A 22,468-nucleotide genomic window follows, 5' to 3' on the forward strand; every position below is an offset into this window, starting at 1 on the left:
TTGACCCTCAACACAAGGTAAAAGATGAGCCATTTTTGAAAAACCTATCAACAACCATGGTCGAATCCATTCCTTGTTGAGTATGAGGAAGCCTTTGTTCTCTAATGTCCTAAATCTATCTGTAATAGAGTCTTTCGATGTCATCGATAGACCACTCAATTCCTTTGAGAATTTGCTGATGCCATTGACATATGCTTGATCCCATTGAGAAAGTTCAAAAGAAAAAAAATTCTTATTCATTGCTAGACAGTTTTGGAGCTTACTACTCATGGCATCAAAGGTTATTCAATGTCATCAACTAGTCCTCAATGGTTGTCGATGCCATTGAATGTCCCATCGAAAATGCACACAAAACTGTGTAAGTGCGCATTTTGTTTCATATTCTAGTTGTGGTAGTATATGTATTAGGTGATCAGGTTAGGGTAGGGATGAGGGTTCTCTAAGACGTGTTTAAGGGTTTGAGAGGGTTTTGAATGTAAATATCTAGGTCTTTTCCTCCTGGGGCTTTGATCGGCAAGGTTTCACTTCTTGTAACTTCGTTTTTCATATGCATTCTCACTTTGTACCATCGTTTTTTCCTAGAAGGATTTTTTTTTATTTTTTATTTTTTTTCACGTAAATTTGGATTGTTCTCTGGTTGGATTTGCTTGTATGATTATGATTATGGTTTTTGATTTCTCTCTATGTGCTTCCATGAGTTAAGACAACCACACCTTAATCCATAGCTCAAGTGGTAGATTGAGTGAAAGATACCTCGTTTCAACACTGAGGTCTTGGTATCAATTCCCTAGTGGGGGTGGCCAACACTGAAGTGTGAACTGACAATGGGTGTACTAACAAGCTAACCTAAAAAAATAAAAAGACAATCTTAAAACAAAATTGACTCTTACATCCTTCTAGAGCATATTTGGCACTAGTAATGAAATGTACAACGTATTGCCTACAGTCCCTTAAGATAGTGGACATGTCTTTTCATTTCTAAAGTGCTCTTCACCATATATGGTGATCAAATTTGTCTTATATATCCTCAAGTTCAGGGAGATTTTTGGTGGTGGAGGTCATTAGAATCCTGACTGATCCTTGGTCTCTATCACTCTAGGATTCATCCGAATCTAATTTTCAATCCTTTGAGTCATCCGAATTGGTAGCCATTTCCCTTCCTTTAAATTCATTTTTAGTAGTGCACTTGGAGGCAAGATGACCATACCTTTTGCAATTATAAGATTGGAGATCCTTTGATTTCTTAACGGATTTACTAATAAAGCGCCATGAATTTCATATTTCTTTCACTTTTTGTAAAAGTTCTTTCATTTGCTCTTATTGAAGAAAATTTTAAATTGTTTAGCAAACAAAGACAACTTATCATCTTCTTCATCACTGTCTTTATCTGAATCATGTTTCTTTTGAGAACTTTTTAAGACTTTTTTTTTTTTTCAATTTTGCGAGTCTTAAAATGTAGTTCATTAGTCTGTAGGAAAACTAACAGTTCTTCTACTTTTATTTCATCAATATTTCAACATACCTCATTGATTTTGACTTTAGAGGTGAATTGTTTCTGTGAAGATCTCAGAAATTTTCTACAAATGCATGATTCGAGAACCTTTTCACCTAATCGCCATATGGAGTTACATATGTCATTCAGTTTTGTATAAAATCTGTGAAGGTTTGATGCTCATATATCGTAATAATATCAAATTGAGTTGTAAGGAGCTGGAGTTTTGAGCAATTAATAGTGTTAATACATTTGTCAGTGGTTTCTGATAAATCGCATGCTTGTTTTGTAGTTTCACACATACATATGCATTTAAATTCTTCTTAAGAGAGGTGAATCATTTCTGTGAAGATCTTAGAAAATTTCTACAAATGCATGATTCGGGAACCTTTTCATCTAATCACCACATGGAGTTACATATGTCATTTAGTTTTGTATAAAATCTGTGAAGGTCTGATGCTCATCTATCTTAATATTATCAAATTGAGTTGTAAGGAGTTGGAGTTTTGAGCAATTAATAGTGTTAGTACATTTGTAAGTGGTTTCTAATAAATTGCATGCTTGTTTTGTAGTTTCACATGTACATATGCATTTAAATTCTTCTTAAGAGATTGAACAATAAATGGCATTGAGCTCTTTTGCATCTTAACTTGACTTTTATTTTATCATAATCAGTCCACATTGACTAAGGCTTGGGTCTTGTGGTTGTAACACCACCATCTGATACTATTTGTTCCACCGGTGTTTGCCAACCATTTTCAACTATTTTCCAAACTGTATGATTTAATAATCTAAGAAAATTTTGCAACCTTATTTTCCAATATGCATACTTAGATCCATCAAAGAAAGGAGATCTAAACATTGAAGTCCCTTCATTCTTAGACATATTTTCAAGCTCCAATAGGATCTCACTTCAGTCGGTTAAGCCTTTCAGAAAGAACCTGTCTCATACCAATTGAAATTATGATCTAAGTTCAATAGCCAATATGTTAGAAGTTGAAAAGTAAGGCTAAGTCCTAAAGAGGGGTGAATAGGACCTTTTAAAATTTTCTAATTCAAATTGTAATAGGCAACCTTTGACTCTTAATCAACCAAACAAATAAAGATATAGTAGATGTATCAATTCAGCTCAAGTCTAAAAACAGAAAGATAGTGAATCATCATATGGATAGTTTATTAAACATGTTGGCTACAATAAAGTTAAGCATTCATAATCATTCAACAAAATGAAACAAGCATAGACAAAAATCATTCAACCCATTGCAACCACAATGTATATAGTGATTTGGCTATATACTTACTCCACTCTCAACTAACTCACTCTCTCCTAGAGTGTACCGAATTTCATTATCACAATGGTTTTAAATTAGGTTGACCATAAACGTTTATAACATAAATAAGGTTATACATGTTTTATACTCATCGATGGCCTACACAAGGTCTCAAAGAGTTTAGATCACAAACTCAACAATGATACTACACAAGGACAAGACTACACTTGTTCTACTCAAGAACAAACCACGTACTCTCCCACCGAAGGCCTAGACAAGGTCTTAGAGTGCAAGTTTGGGTCTCAAATTCTTGAACCCAAATCTCCATAGGAAGATGGTCAATAAATGGATTCTTATACTAAGACATACATAGTTGGATGAGCCTCATGATAGTGCCTAGTCAAGGATGCTACGTCTTGATCAAATCCGCTCCTCTTCAGCTACCACGAACAATAACTTCCAATAATGTACCAATGGAGTGTTAAGGTTGGGAGAATGGTTGGTGAACCTAACTTAAAGATGAAGAATCTTTAGGGCACAAGTTAAGTTTCTCCAAAGCTAGCATTTAATGGCCTTTAAGACAAGGGATTTGGCTTTAAAGATGAAGGTCGGGGCCATTAATGAAAGCTAGAGTTCATGATTCAATCTGAGCTTTTGAATACTCATTAATAGTCTCTTAAAGACAAAGGATTGACTGATGAACTCGTGATAGTAGAGCGTGGGAAGAAGGATTTAGCAAGAGAAAAACACTCTCTCAAGGCTATATGTGTTTCTCATACAGTTGCAAAGAAAGCCCTCTTTGGGTTAAATAAATTGGTTTGTAAAGGCAAAAAAGGGGTAGAAATCAAACAACTTCGATAGGATCGAGGTTGACTTCAATGGGATCGAGCATATAGAATTTTCAACTAAAATGTTACTAGACATATTTGATGCTCCCACTCGATGCCATCGAGTATCTCATCGAGTGGAATCTCAATGCCATTGATTAGCCCATAAATACATGACAATGCTTGCTGGACGGATCCGAGTTGTCTACTCGATAGAATTGACTGGGTGTTCGATCCCATCGAAACACATTGAAGGAGCACTCGATAGGATTAAGTTCCTATCAAGCAGACTATGAATTTAACTTTTCTACTTAATCTGATTTGCCTTGATTTCTTCCATGTCTTCATCTAGCCAAAAAGGGATAAGTATTTCTCATGATTTTGGGTTTATCATGGTCATAGGATTCGAGGAGGCCAAGGAACTTCATCATTTTCCCGTTTCTTCAAAGCCTTGAACGCCGACTTCGGGCAGTGGGCGGCGACTTCAACACTGTCCTATCCACTGCAAAAAGGCAGAGTAATAGGAATCAAGATTTGGGCAGCTACACAGAATTTGCAGATGCTATGGAATCTATAGGTTTGATGGATGTAGGCTTCAGCGGGAACAGGTTTACTTGGAGCAATAATCAAGCAGGAAACTCACGGGTTTGGGCTCGCCTGGATAGGGTCTTATGCAATGGCTCTTGGATTAATGTTTTTCCTCGTTTCCAAGTCAAGCATTTCCCTTGTGTCAACTCTGACCATTGTCCTTTGCTTCTTCTATTTCCCCCAGCTCTACAATCCTTCCCATAGCCTTCTCATTTTCAACGAATGTGGACCTTACATCAGGAGTATCCAGCTGTCATCTTGCAGGCCTGGAGGGAAGATCTCTCAGATCAACCGCTCATTAACCTCATGCTCAAATTACGGAAGGTTAGGAATCATTTAAAAGAATGGAACAAATCAGTTTTTGGCAACATTTTTCAGTAAATCAAATCAGCGGAACAATCCATTGCCTGTATGGAGGAATAGGCTCAACAGTTACATGATTACAGTCAAGAGGAACTGTTTGAAGCTAGGGAATGTCTCGATCGTTTGGAGCTAGCCAAAGAGATTTTTTGGAAACAGAAGTCTCGCAACAATTGGCTAAATTAAGGCGATCAAAATATAAAATTTCTTCACCTGTCAGCCACTGATAAGATAAGGAGAGCTCAAATAGATGAAATTCAGCTGGATTCTGGTGAATTTTTTTTTGATCCCAAGCAGATTCAAGATCAAGCGATTCAGTTTTTCTCTTTGTTGTTTTAGTCGGAACCTACATCGATTCAAGACAGCATCTTCAATTCCATCCCACCATCTATATCTGATTCCGAAAATGAATTCTTGATGAGATATCCCTCATTGGAGGAAGTTAAAAGCGCAGTCATGTCCATGTCAAGGGATAGCGCTCCCGGCCCCAATGGTATGTCTGGGGCCTTCTTTGCTAACAACTGGGATATTATTGGCCCGGATGTCCATAAAGCTGTGATCAATTTTTTCCACGGTGGAAATTTGCCTCATTCTTTCACGGCCTCTCTCATTTGTTTGATCCCTAAGAAGGCAGCCCCTAAAACATTTTTTGATTTCTGCCCTATAAGCCTGTGCAACAGCGTCTATAAAATTATTGCCAAAATCATTGCTGACAGATTGGCGCTTATCCTTCCCACCATTATTTCCCAAGAATAGGGAGCTTTCGTTCGAGGTCGCTCTATAGCGGAGAGTGTAGCTTTGGCTCAAGAGATGGTTAGAGAAATTGATCGAAAAGTCAGGGGCGGGAATATTATCTTGAAGTTAGATATGGAAAAGGCGTATGACTGCTTAGAGTGGGATTTCCTTACAAGGGTTCTGCAGCGTTTTGGATTCTCTCAAAGTTGGATTCACTTGGTGGAAAAGTGCTGGAGTAACAGTTGGTTTTCAGTTATTATTAATGGATCCAGTTGCAGTTTCTTCAAGTCGACTAGAGGTCTCTGCCAAGGGGATCCTCTTTCCCGAGCCTTTTCATCCTAATAGCTGAGGTTTTAAGTAGAGGTTTCACCAAACTGTTTCTCAGTCCCAGCTATATTCCATTCAAGTTAAAATGAGGATGTGAACAGATCATGCACCTTCTTTTCGCCGATGACATGGTTCTGTTCTTTAATGGTGGCAGCCCATCTATCAAAGTGATGATAGATTTCCTCTCCACATACTAAATGGCGTCAGGTCAACGTATCAACTTCCACAAAAGCTGCACTCATTTGCCTTCCTCAATGTCGGTCAATCGAATTAGAAGCATCTAGAGGCAAATTGGTACCCCCTCTTCATCAGCGCCATTCATTTACCTTGGGATCCCCCTCTTTAAAGGTAGGACAAGCATCCTTCTATTTCGCCCTTTGGTGGAAAAAATCAAGAAGAAAATTCAAGGATGGAAGGCTCATATCCTTTCTCAGATGGGCAGATGTACGCTTATTAACCATGTCCTCTGTGGAATTCCTATTCACACCATGTCGGCAGCCTCGATTCCAGCCTAGATCCTTCAGAGATTGGAATCTAGTTTTTCCAAGTTTTTTTGGGGTTGGCAAGATGGGAAAAACAAATGCCACTGGATAAAGTGGAACAAAATCTCTATGCCTAAAGAGGAAGGCGGCTTGGGTATCAGAAAACTTCAAGATGTTATGGTTGCGCTCAGATTAAAGATGGCCTGGATAGCTAAAGTTCGTCCTAGTAGAAGTTTGTGGGCGGCTTTCATTGCGTCGAGATATGGCTCTTTGACGGATGTTTCGACGGGCACATCCAGGTCCTCCCTCTCCCCCATGTGGAAACATATTTTGGCGCTATCCCCTATTCTAGACAGCCACATTCTAAGGAGGTGGGACGTGGCTCCTTGAACTTATGGCAAGAAAATTGGACAGGGAGGGGGCGCTTGATGGACTTGATTGGTCGGTCAATTCCCAATGATCTGTTACATATGACAGTTAACAATCTGATCTCCAAAGATGGCATCAATCCCCGATCGCCGGCTCTCAACCTTCTTCCAACAGGTATCAAGGAACACATTATCCACTCTGGTATATGCATGTCGGACCAGCTAGATCGTCGTATCTGGTCCCTCGATCAGACCGACTGTTACTCAGTTAAATCAGGTTGGACGGTCTGCAGATCTGCAGGACTGGTTTTTGACTGGGCCAAGCGAATCTGGCATAAAAAACTACCATACAAAATCTCTATTTTCACTTGGAGTTTGTTCCACCGGGCCTTCCCCACGGATGATAGGATTCAATCGAAGGGTATCTCTCTTGCATCCAAGTGCATTTGTTACGTCATTGAGCAAAATTTCTCTCCTCAGTCGGAGACGCTGGACCACCTTTTTTATTTTGGGGCGATTGCCACCACCGTCTGGATAGAGGTCATGGATATTTTCGGTATCCACCTCTCTTCTCCTTCTTCAACTGCGGATCTATTCTCTTCTTGGTGGAATCCCTCACATTCTGGTAGAAAATATCATTTTATTTGTCGCATAACTCCATGTCTCATCGTTTGGGAACTCTGGAAGATGAGAAATTCAGCCAAGTTTGATGGGACCATCCCTTCCAGCAACAAGGTAATCAGGAATATCAAATGGCTGCTAGGGAGGATTTTCCATGATTCCCATGTTCTGAACTCGATTGCTCTTAACCTTAGTCTCTGTCACAGGCCCATTGCGCCTATTTCAAGTCACGTAGTTAAGTGGTCCAGACCACAAGTAGGCAGGGTGAAATTTAATATTGATGGAGCTGCAGTTGGTAACCCCGGCCCGTGTGGGGGTGGTGGCATATGCAGAAATGCAAATGGTAATCTCATATTTGCGCTCTACTCAGGCTACAGACAAGCTTCAAACAATAGGGCCGAACTACGAGCCCTTCATGATGCGATGCAACTTAGTATAGCGCGGGGTTTGCAGGATGTGCTCATTGAGTCAGATTCTTCCTTTGTGGTGGATGCTTTCAAGGGGAAGTCGGTCCTTCACTGGAAGTGGGATTACTGGATGTCGAGAATAAAAAATCTGAAAAAGGAAGGTAATTTCTCCATTTCTCTTATTCCCCAGGAAATCAATGGTCGGGCAGACGGGCTCGCTCACTTGGGAGCGGCCAATCAGGGATCTTTTCGGGTGGATAGGTGGGCTGATCTCCCTAGGCTGCTCAGGGGTCTCTGTTTCCTCGATAGAGTAGGTATAGGAGCATTAAGGGAGAGCTAATTTCTGTTGGACTCTTCCTTCGTTCTTTTGTATAGCCACACGATAGGCGGCTCAGGGCCTCTTGTTGTCTGCCCGTGTGCGCTTGAAATCCTTTCCTATAATTTTGTTGATGATATGAATGAATTCACAGTTTTTTATTTAAAAAAAAAAAAAAAAAGCCTTGAACGCAGATGAGCTTCGAGTCTTCAACCTTCAACAATCCATGGGACTCTTCAGACTCGATGACACACAACTCATGCTAATTGAGAAAACCCTGCATTTACAATTGTGGGCTTGCTTAAGTAGGTCAGGCTGGCCAATTGCTCCTTGTGGTATTAGTGGGCCCATATCAAGTCTCTTACTAAGAAAGTTGATGTGAAATTTTCATATGCTCCAAGGGAAGTAGTGTGGCTGATGCATTGGGTAGGTTGGGCAGTGACTCCTAATCGGGAGGACTTTCTGGACAGCCTCAGATCTTTTCCTTCTCCTATTCAGGAGCGTTCATTTTAGATAAGGTGTGTATAGGTCAGATTTGTGAGAATCTGATTTAGTTGAGGTGTGTGTGTATTGGTGAAATATGATCCATTCATATACTCAAAAACTTTACAAGAGCTCCTTGAAGCATGATCCGACCCCAACTCTTCAATCCTCTCTCCCCATCGCCAGACTTCTTTTGTGCTATCAGACCACCTGAATATGTAGTGCCCTGTGGAATAGTTGTCTATTCCATTAATAAAAGTTCCTTGGTTTAAAAAAGTGTCTGCTACTATTATAGAAAGTGAATATGGGCAATGGGTAGTTATTCTTCATAGGAAGCCCTTGAAGGGCTACTTGTTAGTTTTACCTTCTTTCATGTGTTAGTTGCCACATACAAGGAATTTTCATGGTTTTCAGGTGCTAGGAAGTACAACCACAATTTTCTTTCTGCTGAATATGGTGTTAGTCAATCGGATTTGCTAGTTATCTCTGAGAGGCGCCGGCTAGGGATCCTTTGGACTTACTCTATTCAGATTTCTCTGACATTTGAGTTTAAGAAATGTGACATGATCAGAGTTATGCACGATTGAAGCCTCTAAACAACTTGGAAAATCGACCATTATTTGATTTTAACTAGTTGTGGGCTCACTGATTCTATTTGTCGCTCATCTCGGGGTCAGACCCAGAACCTCTTTTACCAATCCATCTAGGTTTTTAAGGCTTTCTAGGTTGGTTGGAAATGGTATCAAAGTTTTGAATATTCTAAGTCTCAAGAAGGTACATTTGGTTTGATTAGGATTGGAGATAGGTGGAGCCCCTAGATCTATCAATTTGGTCCATTAGTTGTTCCCATGATTGACCGAAGTGTATAATGTCTGACTCGCATGGCCTTTCAATGGGTCTCAGTTCACTTGGAGACAGTTTTATCGAAGCCTGGCTAAAGGTCGAAGAGTAATTTATTCTCATTTTAAGTAGGGTGTCTACAACATGGTAGCCTAATTTTTTTGCCCCGGGCCTAAAGTCGGATGGTAAATTTAATTATCAGAGTAGATTTCAATCTTAGGGCACATCCATGTAAGATAACTTGTTTGCACCGAGCAGTTGTTTGTTATAATCCATCCATTCGGGTAGGCCCAACCATGTTAATGCCCTTATTTGACATTGACCCCACCTGAAACCAAGGTCAAATGACCTGGTGAGTACTTGAACTTGACCAGTTCAGGGTTTGATCTCAAACCATGGAGACTAGATGCCAAATGACTTAGACCCGGCAAGACACAAAACCAACCACACCAGGTCGGCGAATTTTAGGACGCCATCGAAGAGCTTCAATGGGCTTCATTGGGCTGGCTTGCATCGATAGACAGGCCCAGTGGTTCTCTCGTCGATCTTGATTGATGAACCAGATTAGCAGCACTAGATACTAAGCACATCGTTGAAGCAATAGATGTTCATAATTGAAAACTCATGTCCCATCCCAATCCAAAGTCCATCATCTCAGGAAAAATGCAGCCCAATTTAGGTTGAGGTGTAAGCCTAATGCAACCTATGCCCAACCCAACCCAACCCAACCCAACCTACTTTTTTCGCTTGCAAAATTTAGGGTGCGTTTGGTAGCACAAAATATTATTGTATTTCATTATTAATCCAATCTAATTTGGTGCAAAATTTTAAAAAGATTTCATGATATTTGAGGAACCAAATACACTCTTACTAATAGGCTTGGTCTAGTCTTTTGTGCACAATTGTCTAGTTTTGATTTGGTTGGTGAGGTGAGGCCCGAAACTTTTTGGGGTGCCTACCCAAAAATGTAAAGCTTACCACCGATCCATCAAATTTATAGGGGTGTGTTCGCACCTTTCTAAAAAAATTTACTGATTAATCATGAAATATCATGAACTTTCATGATATTTACTACAACTAAATTAGTGATTTCTTTTTAGTTTCTTTAGGGGGCTGCAACCAAATAGACCCTAAAGAATGTTAAAAAAATAAAATAAAAAATCACTAATAAAGGACACACGCATGAAAAATCATATAAATTCTTTAAAAAATCTCATTCAAATGATTTCTAATAATTCAACATTAAATTTCACCTCTTGGGTGAATAAGAGGGTTTACAATGGAACGTGCAATTGCAGCTGCTAAGGTTGCAACGAAGTTGGGATCTCTAGTTAAAGATGCCACATACTCGGCCACATTGCTGCTGTTGTTGTTGTTGGTGGTGGTGTTGCTATTGAAATTTTGAGTGGGTCTATTCATCTTTTCATCAGTCGCACACAGGGTAAGATCAAGGGTGACGGTTGGTTGAAATGGATTAACTGGGACATAACATGCTAAACTAGGGTCTAAGTCATGTGGTGAAGAAGTCGAGCCTTCGGGTCCACTGAAATGCGCATGAGTGTGCTCCCCTTCATATGTTGCCACGAGAATTGATTTAGCATCCACACATCTTTGCACCTGGAATCCAAGGTATTAAAAGAGGGAGTTAGAATCTAATGCAACTTCTTCGATCCATGTATTAAGTAATTTGTACATGTTTGTGCGGTCACTCATCAACTCATCATGATATTAAGTGAGAGATAAGAAAGTAAGTTAAAGAAATAATACATAACTCTTATTTGAAAAATAAAATGCTAACCAATTTATTGAGAGATAAGCAATTAAGTCAAAGCTAGAATGCATAACATGCTCTTTGCATTCTCCAACAGTTATGGGGTCGGGTCCAACAACAACGCCAAGCTTAGAGTGGTGTATGAAGGCCTTCTTCACTGCGCTAACCAGGGCCTAGAGAAGGTGGTGGTAGAATCGGACTCCAGTGTGGTGGTGAATGCGTTAAATAACAAACTCCATAGTAGAGTAGAAATTAAGACATTGGATCACTCGGATTTCATCTCTCAATCGTCTTGGTTTTTGCCGCTTCGTCCACATCAAGAAAGAAATGAATGGACCAGCAGATGGACTGGCACGTGAAGGAAGTGATTGCCAACACAGCCATTGGTATAGGGAGGCGCGGCAACTTCCTCTGCAGATCAGAGGTTTGCTCTTCCTAGACAAGGTAGGGTTGGGATCCATTAGAGAGATCGATAATGTATAGGTCCGTTATAGTAGGAGGGCTCGGGGTTCTTTTTTTGCCCCATAGTCTTCCCGAAATACTGTAATTCCTCTCAGATGAATATATAACAGCTACATTTTGAAAAGAAAAAAAGGTTCGAACCCATAACTTTTATTTGAAAAATCAAATGCTAACCTATATTTTGTGCTTTGTATGATATCAAATGAAGCATATTCCAGATTAAAATAGCCAATAACAGATTGGATTGGTTAGGCTGGCTGTCGGATAGAACTGGCCACATAAACGGGGGACGTCCGGTCTAAGTTTTAAAACATCTGAATGTTTATATAAGCATTTTCCTTTTCAAAGCGAAGGTGTAGAAATCCCACATTTTAACTACTTGAATATGAAGTTGGGCATCATTTTTCCCTTTTATCATGAGTTTATTGTTCAATTGATGCCATCATCATTGTCATCACTTCTTTCTTTTTTTTTTCTTTGGCGGTCAGTTTTACGAATCCCATTCACCAAAATTCCTATTTAAGGCTCTATATTTACTACATGAAAAAAAAAAAAAAAACAGCCCTTCAAACCCCTTCTCATCTTTCTACAGCACATGGTAGGACCATCTTCACATTGTTAGTCGTTTTCTCTCCTATCATGAATATTTTAGGTTACTTTGGATGACCTCATGCTTTCTTATTGTTTCTATTATTCCTAGTTTTTGTACATTGATCTCAACATCCTCACCAACAAATCTCACACTTTACTCATTAGAACCAAATCAACCACATGAAATGGTAGATAATATGAGATATTGTAAGGGGAAACATTTAGCTTATTTATTCTCGCTTCATGCTAATACGGGGAGAACCATTTTCATTAGGATTATAGTACAAAACACATGTTGGTGTGGATAAGTGTACTTAATAAATAAATAAATAAATAATCAAAAGGGCAGCCGGAGGCCCTGAATCCATTCAAACATCAACAAGATTTACATTCGGGGATGCCCAGGAAAATAACTCTGGGCAAACCTATCATGGCTAGTGTGGATAAGTGTACCTGAGGGTAGTTAAGTCCAATTCGTACGTGCACGCAGTTAGATGCACATAGATCCACTTAGACACATTATGTGCATTAAACTTAATGGACAAAGCTTTGTATTTGATTATTATTATTATTATTTTGATTATTTATAATGATCCAAATGGCTATGGTTTTTGTTATTTACATTCATAGATAACGGTATTTTCTTATAAATAATATTTCATTGGGTTTGAACATTTCTATTATACAAGTTGAGTTACCAAAGTAGTGATAACCACTTTTAACCATTTCTTATTCAAGACAAGACTAGGGGTTGCAATGGGCCTGGGCCAACAATTTGGCCCTTACCCTACTAAGCTGACCCTCTAAAGAAACGATTTAAATAATCAATGGTTTGAAACAGTCCCATAAAAAAAATCTTTTAAGGACCTTCATCTTTCATCCACCCAAGTCTTTTCATAGAAACCGATGCACTGCTGAAACACGACACTGATCTAATTAGTGTCACTTGTAGGGCAGATAGGTTAGCTTGTCTTTAAACCGTACATTATTGTTACATAATGGTGACCCACTTGATGTTGGGCCACCGGTCCCATTGCCATCCCTATTTGAGACTTCCACTGTGTAATGCAATGTTGACTTAAGCAATTAAAATTAAGAGCCTGGTGAGAAAGTATTTAGATGAACTATTTATTGTATGAAGGATTCTCAACGCGGAGTATCCCAGGGCTGAGTTGCGAGCCATCCACCCAAGTCTTTTCATAGAAACCGGTATTGCCTCTAATACCAGGGCTGAGCTGCGAGCCATCCATGACGGCTTGACCCTTTGTCTCCTCCAGGGGCTGGAGAACATCTTGATGGAATCCGACTCCCTCCTTGTGGTGCACATGCTGTCGGGCTCTTCTCAAGCGGGGTGGAAGTGGAAGTATTGGATTGACAGAATCCGGACCCTCACTACCCACTGTCAGGTAAGGTTTTGTCATGTCTTAAGAGAAGGCAATGGGCCGGCGGATTGTTTGGCAAACCTGGGTAGCATCAATCAAGGGTCTTCCCTGTTCCTGTCCCTTCCTGACCTCCCCCAAAAAGTTAGGGGCCGCCTGTTCCTCGATAGGTTGGGGCTTGGGGCAATTAGGAAAAGGTCTTTGAGGTAGCTCGTGTTTTCATGGTTGTTTCAATCTGTTGTTGCATATGATAGGTGGGGCTCGCCCTTTTTGTTGGGCCACACCCGAAGGTTTTGTATATTCTGTTAATCAATGAAAAAAAATAAAAATGTGGAATATCCCATGCCATACTTAAAACTTAAAAAAATAAAAAAATAAAAAAAAAAATAAAATACTACACGCGAAATATCTTGATATACTAGGTATATGTTAAGGTTGAAAATAATCTCCAATTTAATCAGTTAGGAGAGATCTACACCCTTGATATATATATATATATATATATAGAGAGAGAGAGAGAGAGAGAGAGAGAGAGAGAGAGAGAGAGAGAGAGAGAGAGAGAGAGAGAGAGAGAGAGAGAGAGAGAGAGAGAGAGCCCACCGTGATGGTTATATAAAGTCCATTTCAACCATTAGATGCCAAACCAAACTTTAAGCCCGTGGCCTAAAAATTTGTCCCATCCATGAATCGGGTGAGCCCCACTAAGGGAAACATTTTGGAGGGTAAGCGTTGCCCTGTACACTTTTGTAATTGTGTGGTTCACCTGAATCACGAATGGGGCTGAGTTTTGGGTTCAAGCTCTAAAATGGGTGACCCACCTGATGGTCGGGGTAGATTTCGTATAAACATCATGGTTGGGCATACCTGGGATACCAACCCATTTGCTTCAGTAAAGAAATATTATGGAAGCTGCTACCATAAAAAATTGTACTGACCATATGAACCTTGGATAGTTATACCATGTCATCTTTTCCTTCTTAACTCCCTCCATTAGCTGCAAGTCTGAGGTCATCCTAACATTGGAACTCTCTTTCCCACCATAGATATTCATGAATGGATATCTCTCATCCATGAGGCACATCACATTAAGGGCATATGAATCTATTTCCTTGCTTAAGAAATCCATGCCTAAAATGGCCTTAAAGTTATCCACTGGAATTGTAGAGAGACTTATCTTGCCATAGGAATCTCTGGCCTCGCTTAGGAAATTCATGCTTAAAATGGACTTAAAGTGATCATCCACTGGAATTGTAGAGAGACTTATCTTGCCAAACCATCCACCAACACATAATCCACAACCCTACCCACACTTTGAATAGATTTGGCTCTGGAATCTCTTGCCTTGCTGAGGATATCCATGCCTAAGGCCTTAAAGTCATCCACTGGAATCGTTGAGAGACTTATCTTACCATACCATCCACCAATGCATAGTCCATGACCTTACCCACACGGTGAATTGGTTTGGTTTCTTAATTAACTTGCTTGATTCTGCTAATTTCCATTACCAATGTCAAACATAGTCACGTAGCCTCCTCACCTAAGATGAAGTTATGGGTCCCTCTCATGATCACCATAGCTCGAGTGGATATCCCATTAATATACATGTTAAAATAAATAAACTCCTGTCTAAGTGTCTTGACATTTTTATTTCAGAATAATTGTTTTTAATTTCAAAAAGTAAGGTATACAAGGATTTGGGTAGGCACCACATTATAAACTCCCTACAAAGCCCTCACGCAACTACATATAAAAGCTCTGTATACACAACTAAAGCTAAAGACAGGGTGACCCGTTGTCCCCCAGCCTTTTCATTTTAGCTGCGGAAGTGTTCAACAGGGGCATTAAATCCATGTTCAACCAGGTATTTGTCAGCCGTTCAAGCTCAAGGGGGGATGTCCCCTCATCTCCCACTTGTTATATGCGGATGATACACTTATTCTAGCAAATGGTAGTGTTTCCTTTCTTGCAGCGATCAACAATTTTCTGCAATCCTATCAGCTCGCCTTGGGCCAAAAGATCAACCACTCCAAGAGCATTTTCTTCCGCTCCTCTAAGCTCCCCCAAGGTAGAGTCCGAGCTATTGGCAACCACCTGAATATCCCTAAGGCGACCTTGGGGTCCTCTTATTTGGGAGTCCTAATCATGAGAGGCAGGCCGTCTAAGGATGCGTTCAAGCCTCTTTTGGAGAAGATTACGGCTAAGGTGGCTGACTGGAGCGCCAGAATTCTTTCCCAGGCTGGCCGCACTATGTAATCAAGCACGTTCTCGGTAGCATCCCGGTTCACACAATGGCAGCCACTACTATGCCTACTCAATGCTTGTTGGGGTTACAGAGGAAGATCAGCAACGCCGATTGTTGATGTCGGTATTGCGGTGGAAGAAGTGGTTTAGGAAGCGGAGCAAGGGGTTGCACTCAGTGGAGGTGATTGATGGAGGTGCGGTAAAGTGTCGAGATTAGGTTGATGCTCAACAAATCTTGGTGGAGAGGTTGTAGTAGTAGCGTTGGTGTGCACATGGTTGTGTGGAGAGAGATTACTACTATCGGCTCTATGCCGGAATGCTTATAGTGGAGAAGTGGTGTTGCCCGGGCAGGGCTACAACGCCGATCTTCTGAGTTCTCCGGTAGGTGCTCCAATGTCAACCGAAAGTTGATGGACGCCGGTAGATGCAGCAAAGATCAGAGGATAATGGTGGCCCCTCTAACACAGATCAAGAGCCTAGATTCGCTCTGATACCTGTGTATAACACAACTACTAGAAAAATAATAGAGAGAATCGTAATCTAGTTAGATGACTACTAAAAGGAGAATAGAGAGAATCCTAATCTAGAGAGAGAGTTCTAATCGAATTAGAATCAACCCACAATACGGTCTTTACTTCGTAAATCTTCTTTATCATTGGACCTTCGGGACCTAGCAGCCAACTTCTTTGATGGGTATCAGTTGTGTCATTCGTAACTCACAGTGATTAATGCACTTCTTTTTCTATAGAAAAAAAAACAATGCTTGTTACAAATGGAAAAATGCTTTGCGAACTTCTTCTGGGGCTGGTCTAGCGGCAAAAGGAAGTTACATTGGATCAATTGGAAGAAGATTGCTACTTCGATAGTAGAAGGGGGCCTAAGCATTAGGAGACTTCGTGACATGATGGCAGTGATGAGAATGAAGATGGCCTGGGCTTTATCTCATGGCAAGAGTACTAGTCTATGGGCGAGCTTCATGAGGGCAAGGTACAGGGACCACATTGCATCGGATTCTAGCCTGCTAGCTTCCACGCCAAATCGGTTAGCGGCCTCTCCTCTCTGGATGAACATTGAGGCTCTATTTCCTTTTCTAGATGAGAACGTCAGATGGTTAATTGGTAAGGGAGATTGTAACCTTTGGGATGTTGATTGGATAGGGCTCAGCCCCCTGCGGGACGTTGCTACCAAGTAAATCGCAAGCCCCATGCGTGTCTGAAGGTCAACGACTTCCTCGGCAGGCAGGGTCCCTTGCCACCATCCTTGTCCCGGATTTCTTACCACAGGCAGCTCTTCAATATATTTTCCATAGTGGTTTCTGCACTTCAAAGGTGGATGATTCGTGCTGTTAGCTGCACACTCCTTCAAGTGATTTCTCAGTCAAATCGACGTGGGAAAAATTCAGATCAAGTAGTGATAGGAGGGGCTGGTCGAGGTGGGTGTGGCACTCTCAGGTCCCTCCAAAGATATCTATCTTCATCTGGAGGCTTCTTGCAGGTGCGATTCCTTTTGATGGTAGGGTCCAGAGTAAAGGAGTTGCCCTGGCCTCTCGGTGCGAATGTTGTCCTCTGACTGTCTAACAACCAGGCTCGGAAATGCTGGAACACCTCTTCATTTCCGACGATCTCGACAAAGTGGTGTGGAGTCATTTTAGCATTATTTTCAGTTTTAGCCTAGCTGACCACAACTCATTGCAAGAAAGATTGGCGTAATGGTGGGGGGCGTTAGCCCATGGAGCACCCCTTTTCCAGGTTCGTGGTCTCGTCGCTATCTTCCTGCTTTGGGAGATCTGGAAGGAGCGCAACTCCTCAAGATTTGATGATAAAAATTTGTGCATCAGGGCCGTCATAACCCGCACAAACTGGTGGCGGGGAAGGGCCTATAAAGGGGCCCTTCATGCTCATACCAACACTTCCGCTTGGATGGCCTGTCTTCAGCTTAGAAGTCTTCACATCCCCACAGCTCCCCCGCCAGCTAAGAGGGTTGAAGTTGTGAAATGGGGCAGACCAGAGAGTGGGTGGGTCAAGCTTTATGTTGATGGCTTCGCATTGCTTAATCCTGGGATGTCAGGAGGTGGCGACATTTACAGGAGGGAAGGCGGGAATATGATTTTGCATTCTCTAGAGGCTACGGTTAGGGCACCAACAATAGTGCGGAATTCTTGGCAGTCTACGACGGCCTTTCCATATGTGTTAACATGGGCCTATGGAAGGTCATAGTTGAATTAGATTCATCTCTAGCCTTAACATGAGGGGCCTTTTTTGTTTTTCCCACATTAAGAGAGAGGGTAACAGCCCGGTAGATGGCCTGGCTCGGCTAGGCAACAAGCTCTAAGGTAATCGGTGTTTTAATGCAATGAGGGACCTCCCTCATGATATTAGGGCTATGGTGGTTTTAAGTAAAGTCGGGTTGGGTGTCATCAGGGTGATGGATCATGTATAGCTTCCTTTACAATAGGTTGCCCCGAGTTTTTTATTTTTGGTCGCTCATGGGCAACCCGAAGTACAGTCCCTGTATCCTTCTTTTGTTGATTAAATCTTGGACTAAGCCTTTTTTTTTTAATTTGTTTTTTTATAAAGAAGCTAGAATGCATTGATGACATCTTTATAGAGATGATTTGTTTGATGGACCCTAGGCCTGCAATGTCGAGAGTCACTAGACCTCTAATTTCTCGCAGAACCTTGGCCCCTTTGCAAAGTGGTTGGATGGACCCTAGGCCTGCGTTGCAACGTGGCTTAACTTCTTTTGCAAAACATTCAACAATATTATTGTTGGCCCCTCCTCTCAACTTGGATTGAGTTTAATTCCTCTTTTATGCTTGAAGACCACTATTATGAATGAACGAAGTTCAGGTCTTCTCCTGTCTCTTGGGTTTAGTATTTATTGTATTTAGGAGTTACATCAACTGAATGAGTATTTCCTTATTACCTCCATCATCTTTCTTATTTACCTCCATATTGAACGTGTTGAGAGATTGTCTCTACGAGTAATCCCTTGTCAAATGAAGCCCATCCCAGATGAAGCGCTTTCTCCTATAGTTTGGACATATCTTGTCTTTCCTTATAATGGTAGGAACCTTTTGTTGGGACGTGGTCTGCGGAATCACACAGATCTAAATCTAGGACAGCAATCCAAGAGCACCAAGTAAACACAATAGAACATAGAGATTTAACGTGGAAAATCCTTGTGGAAAAAATCCACGGCATAAAGCGATAGAAAATTCCACTATGAAAGCACATATGACAAAGATAGATGACATACACAGCTTTAGCAATCCTCAAACCTCTCCTTTTCTCCACGCCTTTAAACCCTGGAACCCTTTTAGAAATACTTAGAACCCCTTTGAATACCTTGGAAAATACCTTTCAATCCTGCATACAACCCTTTATATAGGTTTAGAAAGAAGTATAATCGGAATAGGAAACAAAAATTGTAAAATCTGCGTTTCTGCAGAAAATCTGCATAAAACCTTTGATGGCATAGAACTAGGTTTGCTGTCATCAAAAAATGACAAAAACAGTCTAGTGACTGGGGCTGAAATGTGGAAAAACTCGATGACATCGAAGCCTCATGTCAGATTAAAGACATCTCTGACAACAACAATTTCCACCATGTTTTCAATCTTTAAACGTGTAGCTTTTTATCCTATCTTTTTATCTCTGCATCGCATCATAGCTCCATCAATGCTTCTTGTGCACACTTCGTCCTTCTTCTATGCCATCACCAAACCCAGAAAAGTCGCATAGAACTTGAACTTCTCTATAGAAACGACCTTGATGAATACGTCTGCTGGATCTAAATCCACATGACCAGTAACCTTTGCTCCTGTCTTCTCCAAAAATAAGACGTAGGCTTCTGTACCTCAAATGTATCGAAGTAACCATCTCACCGCATCATAATATTGCTAACAGGGGTATCTACTCACAACACCGATTGCTTCTGAAATAACTGGTCTAATACAGACCATGTCATACACTGCTAACCGCATTCGAATAAGGCCCATAAGACATATCTTGTTTTTCCTCATATATTTTGGGACATGTCCAGGGGAAAACATGAAGAGAGTCTCATAGGGAACGCTCATCGGCTTTGCCTGGTCCATCACATACTTGATCAATACTTACTCAAGGTATTCTTCCTAAGATAACCAAAGCTTACTCCTCTTCCAGTCTCTATGAATATCATCACTGAGAACCTTCTTTGCAGCTCCTCGATCCTTCATCCCGAATGTCCCACTTAACCGAGTCTCCAGTACATTGATTTCAGACAAGTCATGATTGGCGATCTACATGTCATCAACATACAATTCCTGACTCACCATGAAGGAATCAAATTATAAACTACTATTTAGGCGACAAGTCGTACAACGACCTCCTTCCAGGCCCTTTAAACTTCAAAGCCCTCTGGTTGTTTCATGTAGATCTGCTCTTCCAATTTCCCTTGAAGAAGTTCAGACTCCACATCCATCCTTTCCAGCTCAAGATTGCATTGGCCAACCAACGCCAATATGAATCTTATAGACATCTGCTATTCCGTCGACACGAATATCTCTGAGAAGCTGATCCCTTCTCTCTGAGCATGACCCTTCGCTACCAACCTCGCTTTATATCTATGTTGTATCCCCTTGAAGATCTACCTGCATCTAATCACTTTTCGGCTTACTGGAAGCTCCACCAGCTTCCATATATCGATCTAGTACAACGAGTCCATCACATTGCCCATAGTTACCTTCCACTTCTTAGCACCAGGCTCACCTAGAGCCATCTAAATAAAACACAGATCCCCTACAATATTGTAGCCGTCCATGTACCTTGCTGATCACCTGTGATTATGCGATGTGATTATTCTCACGGGTGGCTACTCCACCTACTCTGTATCTTTGTCCGTGTGTCTCAGCCTTCTTGCCTTGCCCGCTCATGTGGCCATGCCCAGCATGTCACACACGTACAGAGGTAGAATCTGCTACAACTACTGCATCTCCACCTGTTGAAGTACTCCTAATTAACCTGTACATGTTATCGAGTCGTTGCACTTTCATGATTACCCATGCCCCCTTAGATACTTTAAAAGCACCATCAATACTTGTGAACTTGCACCCCATTACCTCAAGTACACCAAGGGAAATCAGGCTCTTCTTCATGTCAGGAATGTGCCTCACCCCAGTTAAGGTACTCTCTGTCCCATTAAACATCTTAACATGCACCGTACCAACAACCATAACATTACAGGAACTGTGATTGTCCATAAACACCTATTTACCATTGCACTCTCTGTAACTAGTGAACCAACTCTAATGCGGAGTCATGTGAAAAGATGCCCCTATGTCTAGAATCCACTTGCCCTTACAGTCATCGTATGGGTGTTTGATTGTAGACACTGACAAGATGTCACCATCACATCCACTCGAGCCATCTAACGTGGAAGCGTTAGCCTCCCTGTACGAAGCCTCAGAATCTTCTCTCTTAGATTTAGGATTTGTACAATCCTTCTTCACATGTCTTTCCATCCCACAATTTCAGCACTTTAATTTACCTTTGCCTTTGCATATAGACTTAGGTCTTGACCTTGAAGATCCTGTACCTTCCTCAGAATTCCTTTCCCTTATAATCAGTGCATCGGAAGATGTCCCTATGTCGCCATTTAGGTTTCTCATGGCCTTCCCTTGAAGGGCTAAGATAACGGTGTCTATACTTAGGGTTTTGTTTGCGGTACATATTATGTCCTTGAATGACTTATACGATGCAGGAAGGGAATTCAACAATATACATGCCTGTTCTTTATCTTTGACTACTTCCTCCTTGTCCAGTAATTTAACATCAATTTATTAAAGTTTCTGATGTGTGCTTTCAGATCTCCACCCTTTGCCATCTTAAAGGGATAACACTAGCTTAAAGTGTAGGTGATTTTCAGAGGACTTCTTAACATAGATGTTCTTTAACTTCACCCACAAACTATCTGCAGTTTTCTCCTTCAAAATATTATAAAGAACCTCATCCATGAGACATAAACAGATGGAGGCTAAAGCATTACTATCAAGGGTTTTCCATTCTTTGTCTTTCATTGAAGATTTCTGCTCCTTAGGAGCCTTAATCTCGCCTTGTTTGGTTAATAGGCTAATCATCTTAACATTTCGTAACTCAAAATTATTTTTACGTGAGTACTTCTTAAAATCAAACTTGGTATTACCCATTATTACTAATCCTTTAGGTTCAGATCTGTGCCCTAACGATTACTTTGATACCACTTGTCGGGATTTGGTCTGTGGAATCACACAAATCAAGATCTAAGATAACAATCCAAGAGCACGAAGCAAACACAAAAGAACATAGAGATTTAACATGGAAAACCTTTGCGAAGAAAAATCACGGCACAAAGTGACAGAAAATTCCACTATGAAAACACAAATTACAAAGATAGAGGACTTACACGGCTTGAGCAATCTTCAAACCTCTCCTTTTATCCACCCATTGAAACCCTAGAACCTTTTTAGAAATACTTAAAACCCTTTGGAATACCCTAGAAAATACCTTTCAATCCTGCATACACCCCTTTTTATAGGTTTAGAAAGAAGTAGAATCAAAATAGGAAACAAAAATCTCAAAATCTGCGTTTCTGCTGAAAATCTACGTAAAACCTTTGATGACATCTAACTTCATCGAAAAATGACAAAAACAATCCATTGACCGAGGCTGAAAAATGCAAAAAAACTCGATGGCATCGACCAACTTCGATGTCATCAAACCCTCATATCAGATTAAAGACATCTCTGACAACAACACCTTTGTCTTATTCTCTCTTATAGTTGCTTTACAAACCATTATAAATCTTCATTTAGAAGAATCATCCCATGTGGACTCTATTAAACTTCTGCCCTCAAACATTAGCAAAGTAAGGTCTTGTAGGCTCTCTC

General features: G+C 40.8%; 1 protein-coding gene across 1 annotated transcript in view; it reads right to left on the reverse strand.

Annotated features, from left to right (window-relative positions):
- Positions 1-10,359: 10,359 nt before the first annotated feature.
- LOC131217590 (probable WRKY transcription factor 40) overlaps positions 10,360-22,468 on the reverse strand; it is a 33,681-nt gene continuing 21,572 nt past the window's right edge. Inside the window, exon 4 of the mRNA XM_058212528.1 lies at positions 10,360-10,734. Within this exon, the coding sequence (XP_058068511.1) occupies positions 10,360-10,734 (375 nt within the window). The remainder of the gene's footprint in view (positions 10,735-22,468) is intronic.

The sequence above is a fragment of the Magnolia sinica genome, chromosome 10 (assembly GCF_029962835.1).
Source record: "Magnolia sinica isolate HGM2019 chromosome 10, MsV1, whole genome shotgun sequence".
Lineage (NCBI taxonomy): Eukaryota > Viridiplantae > Streptophyta > Magnoliopsida > Magnoliales > Magnoliaceae > Magnolia > Magnolia sinica.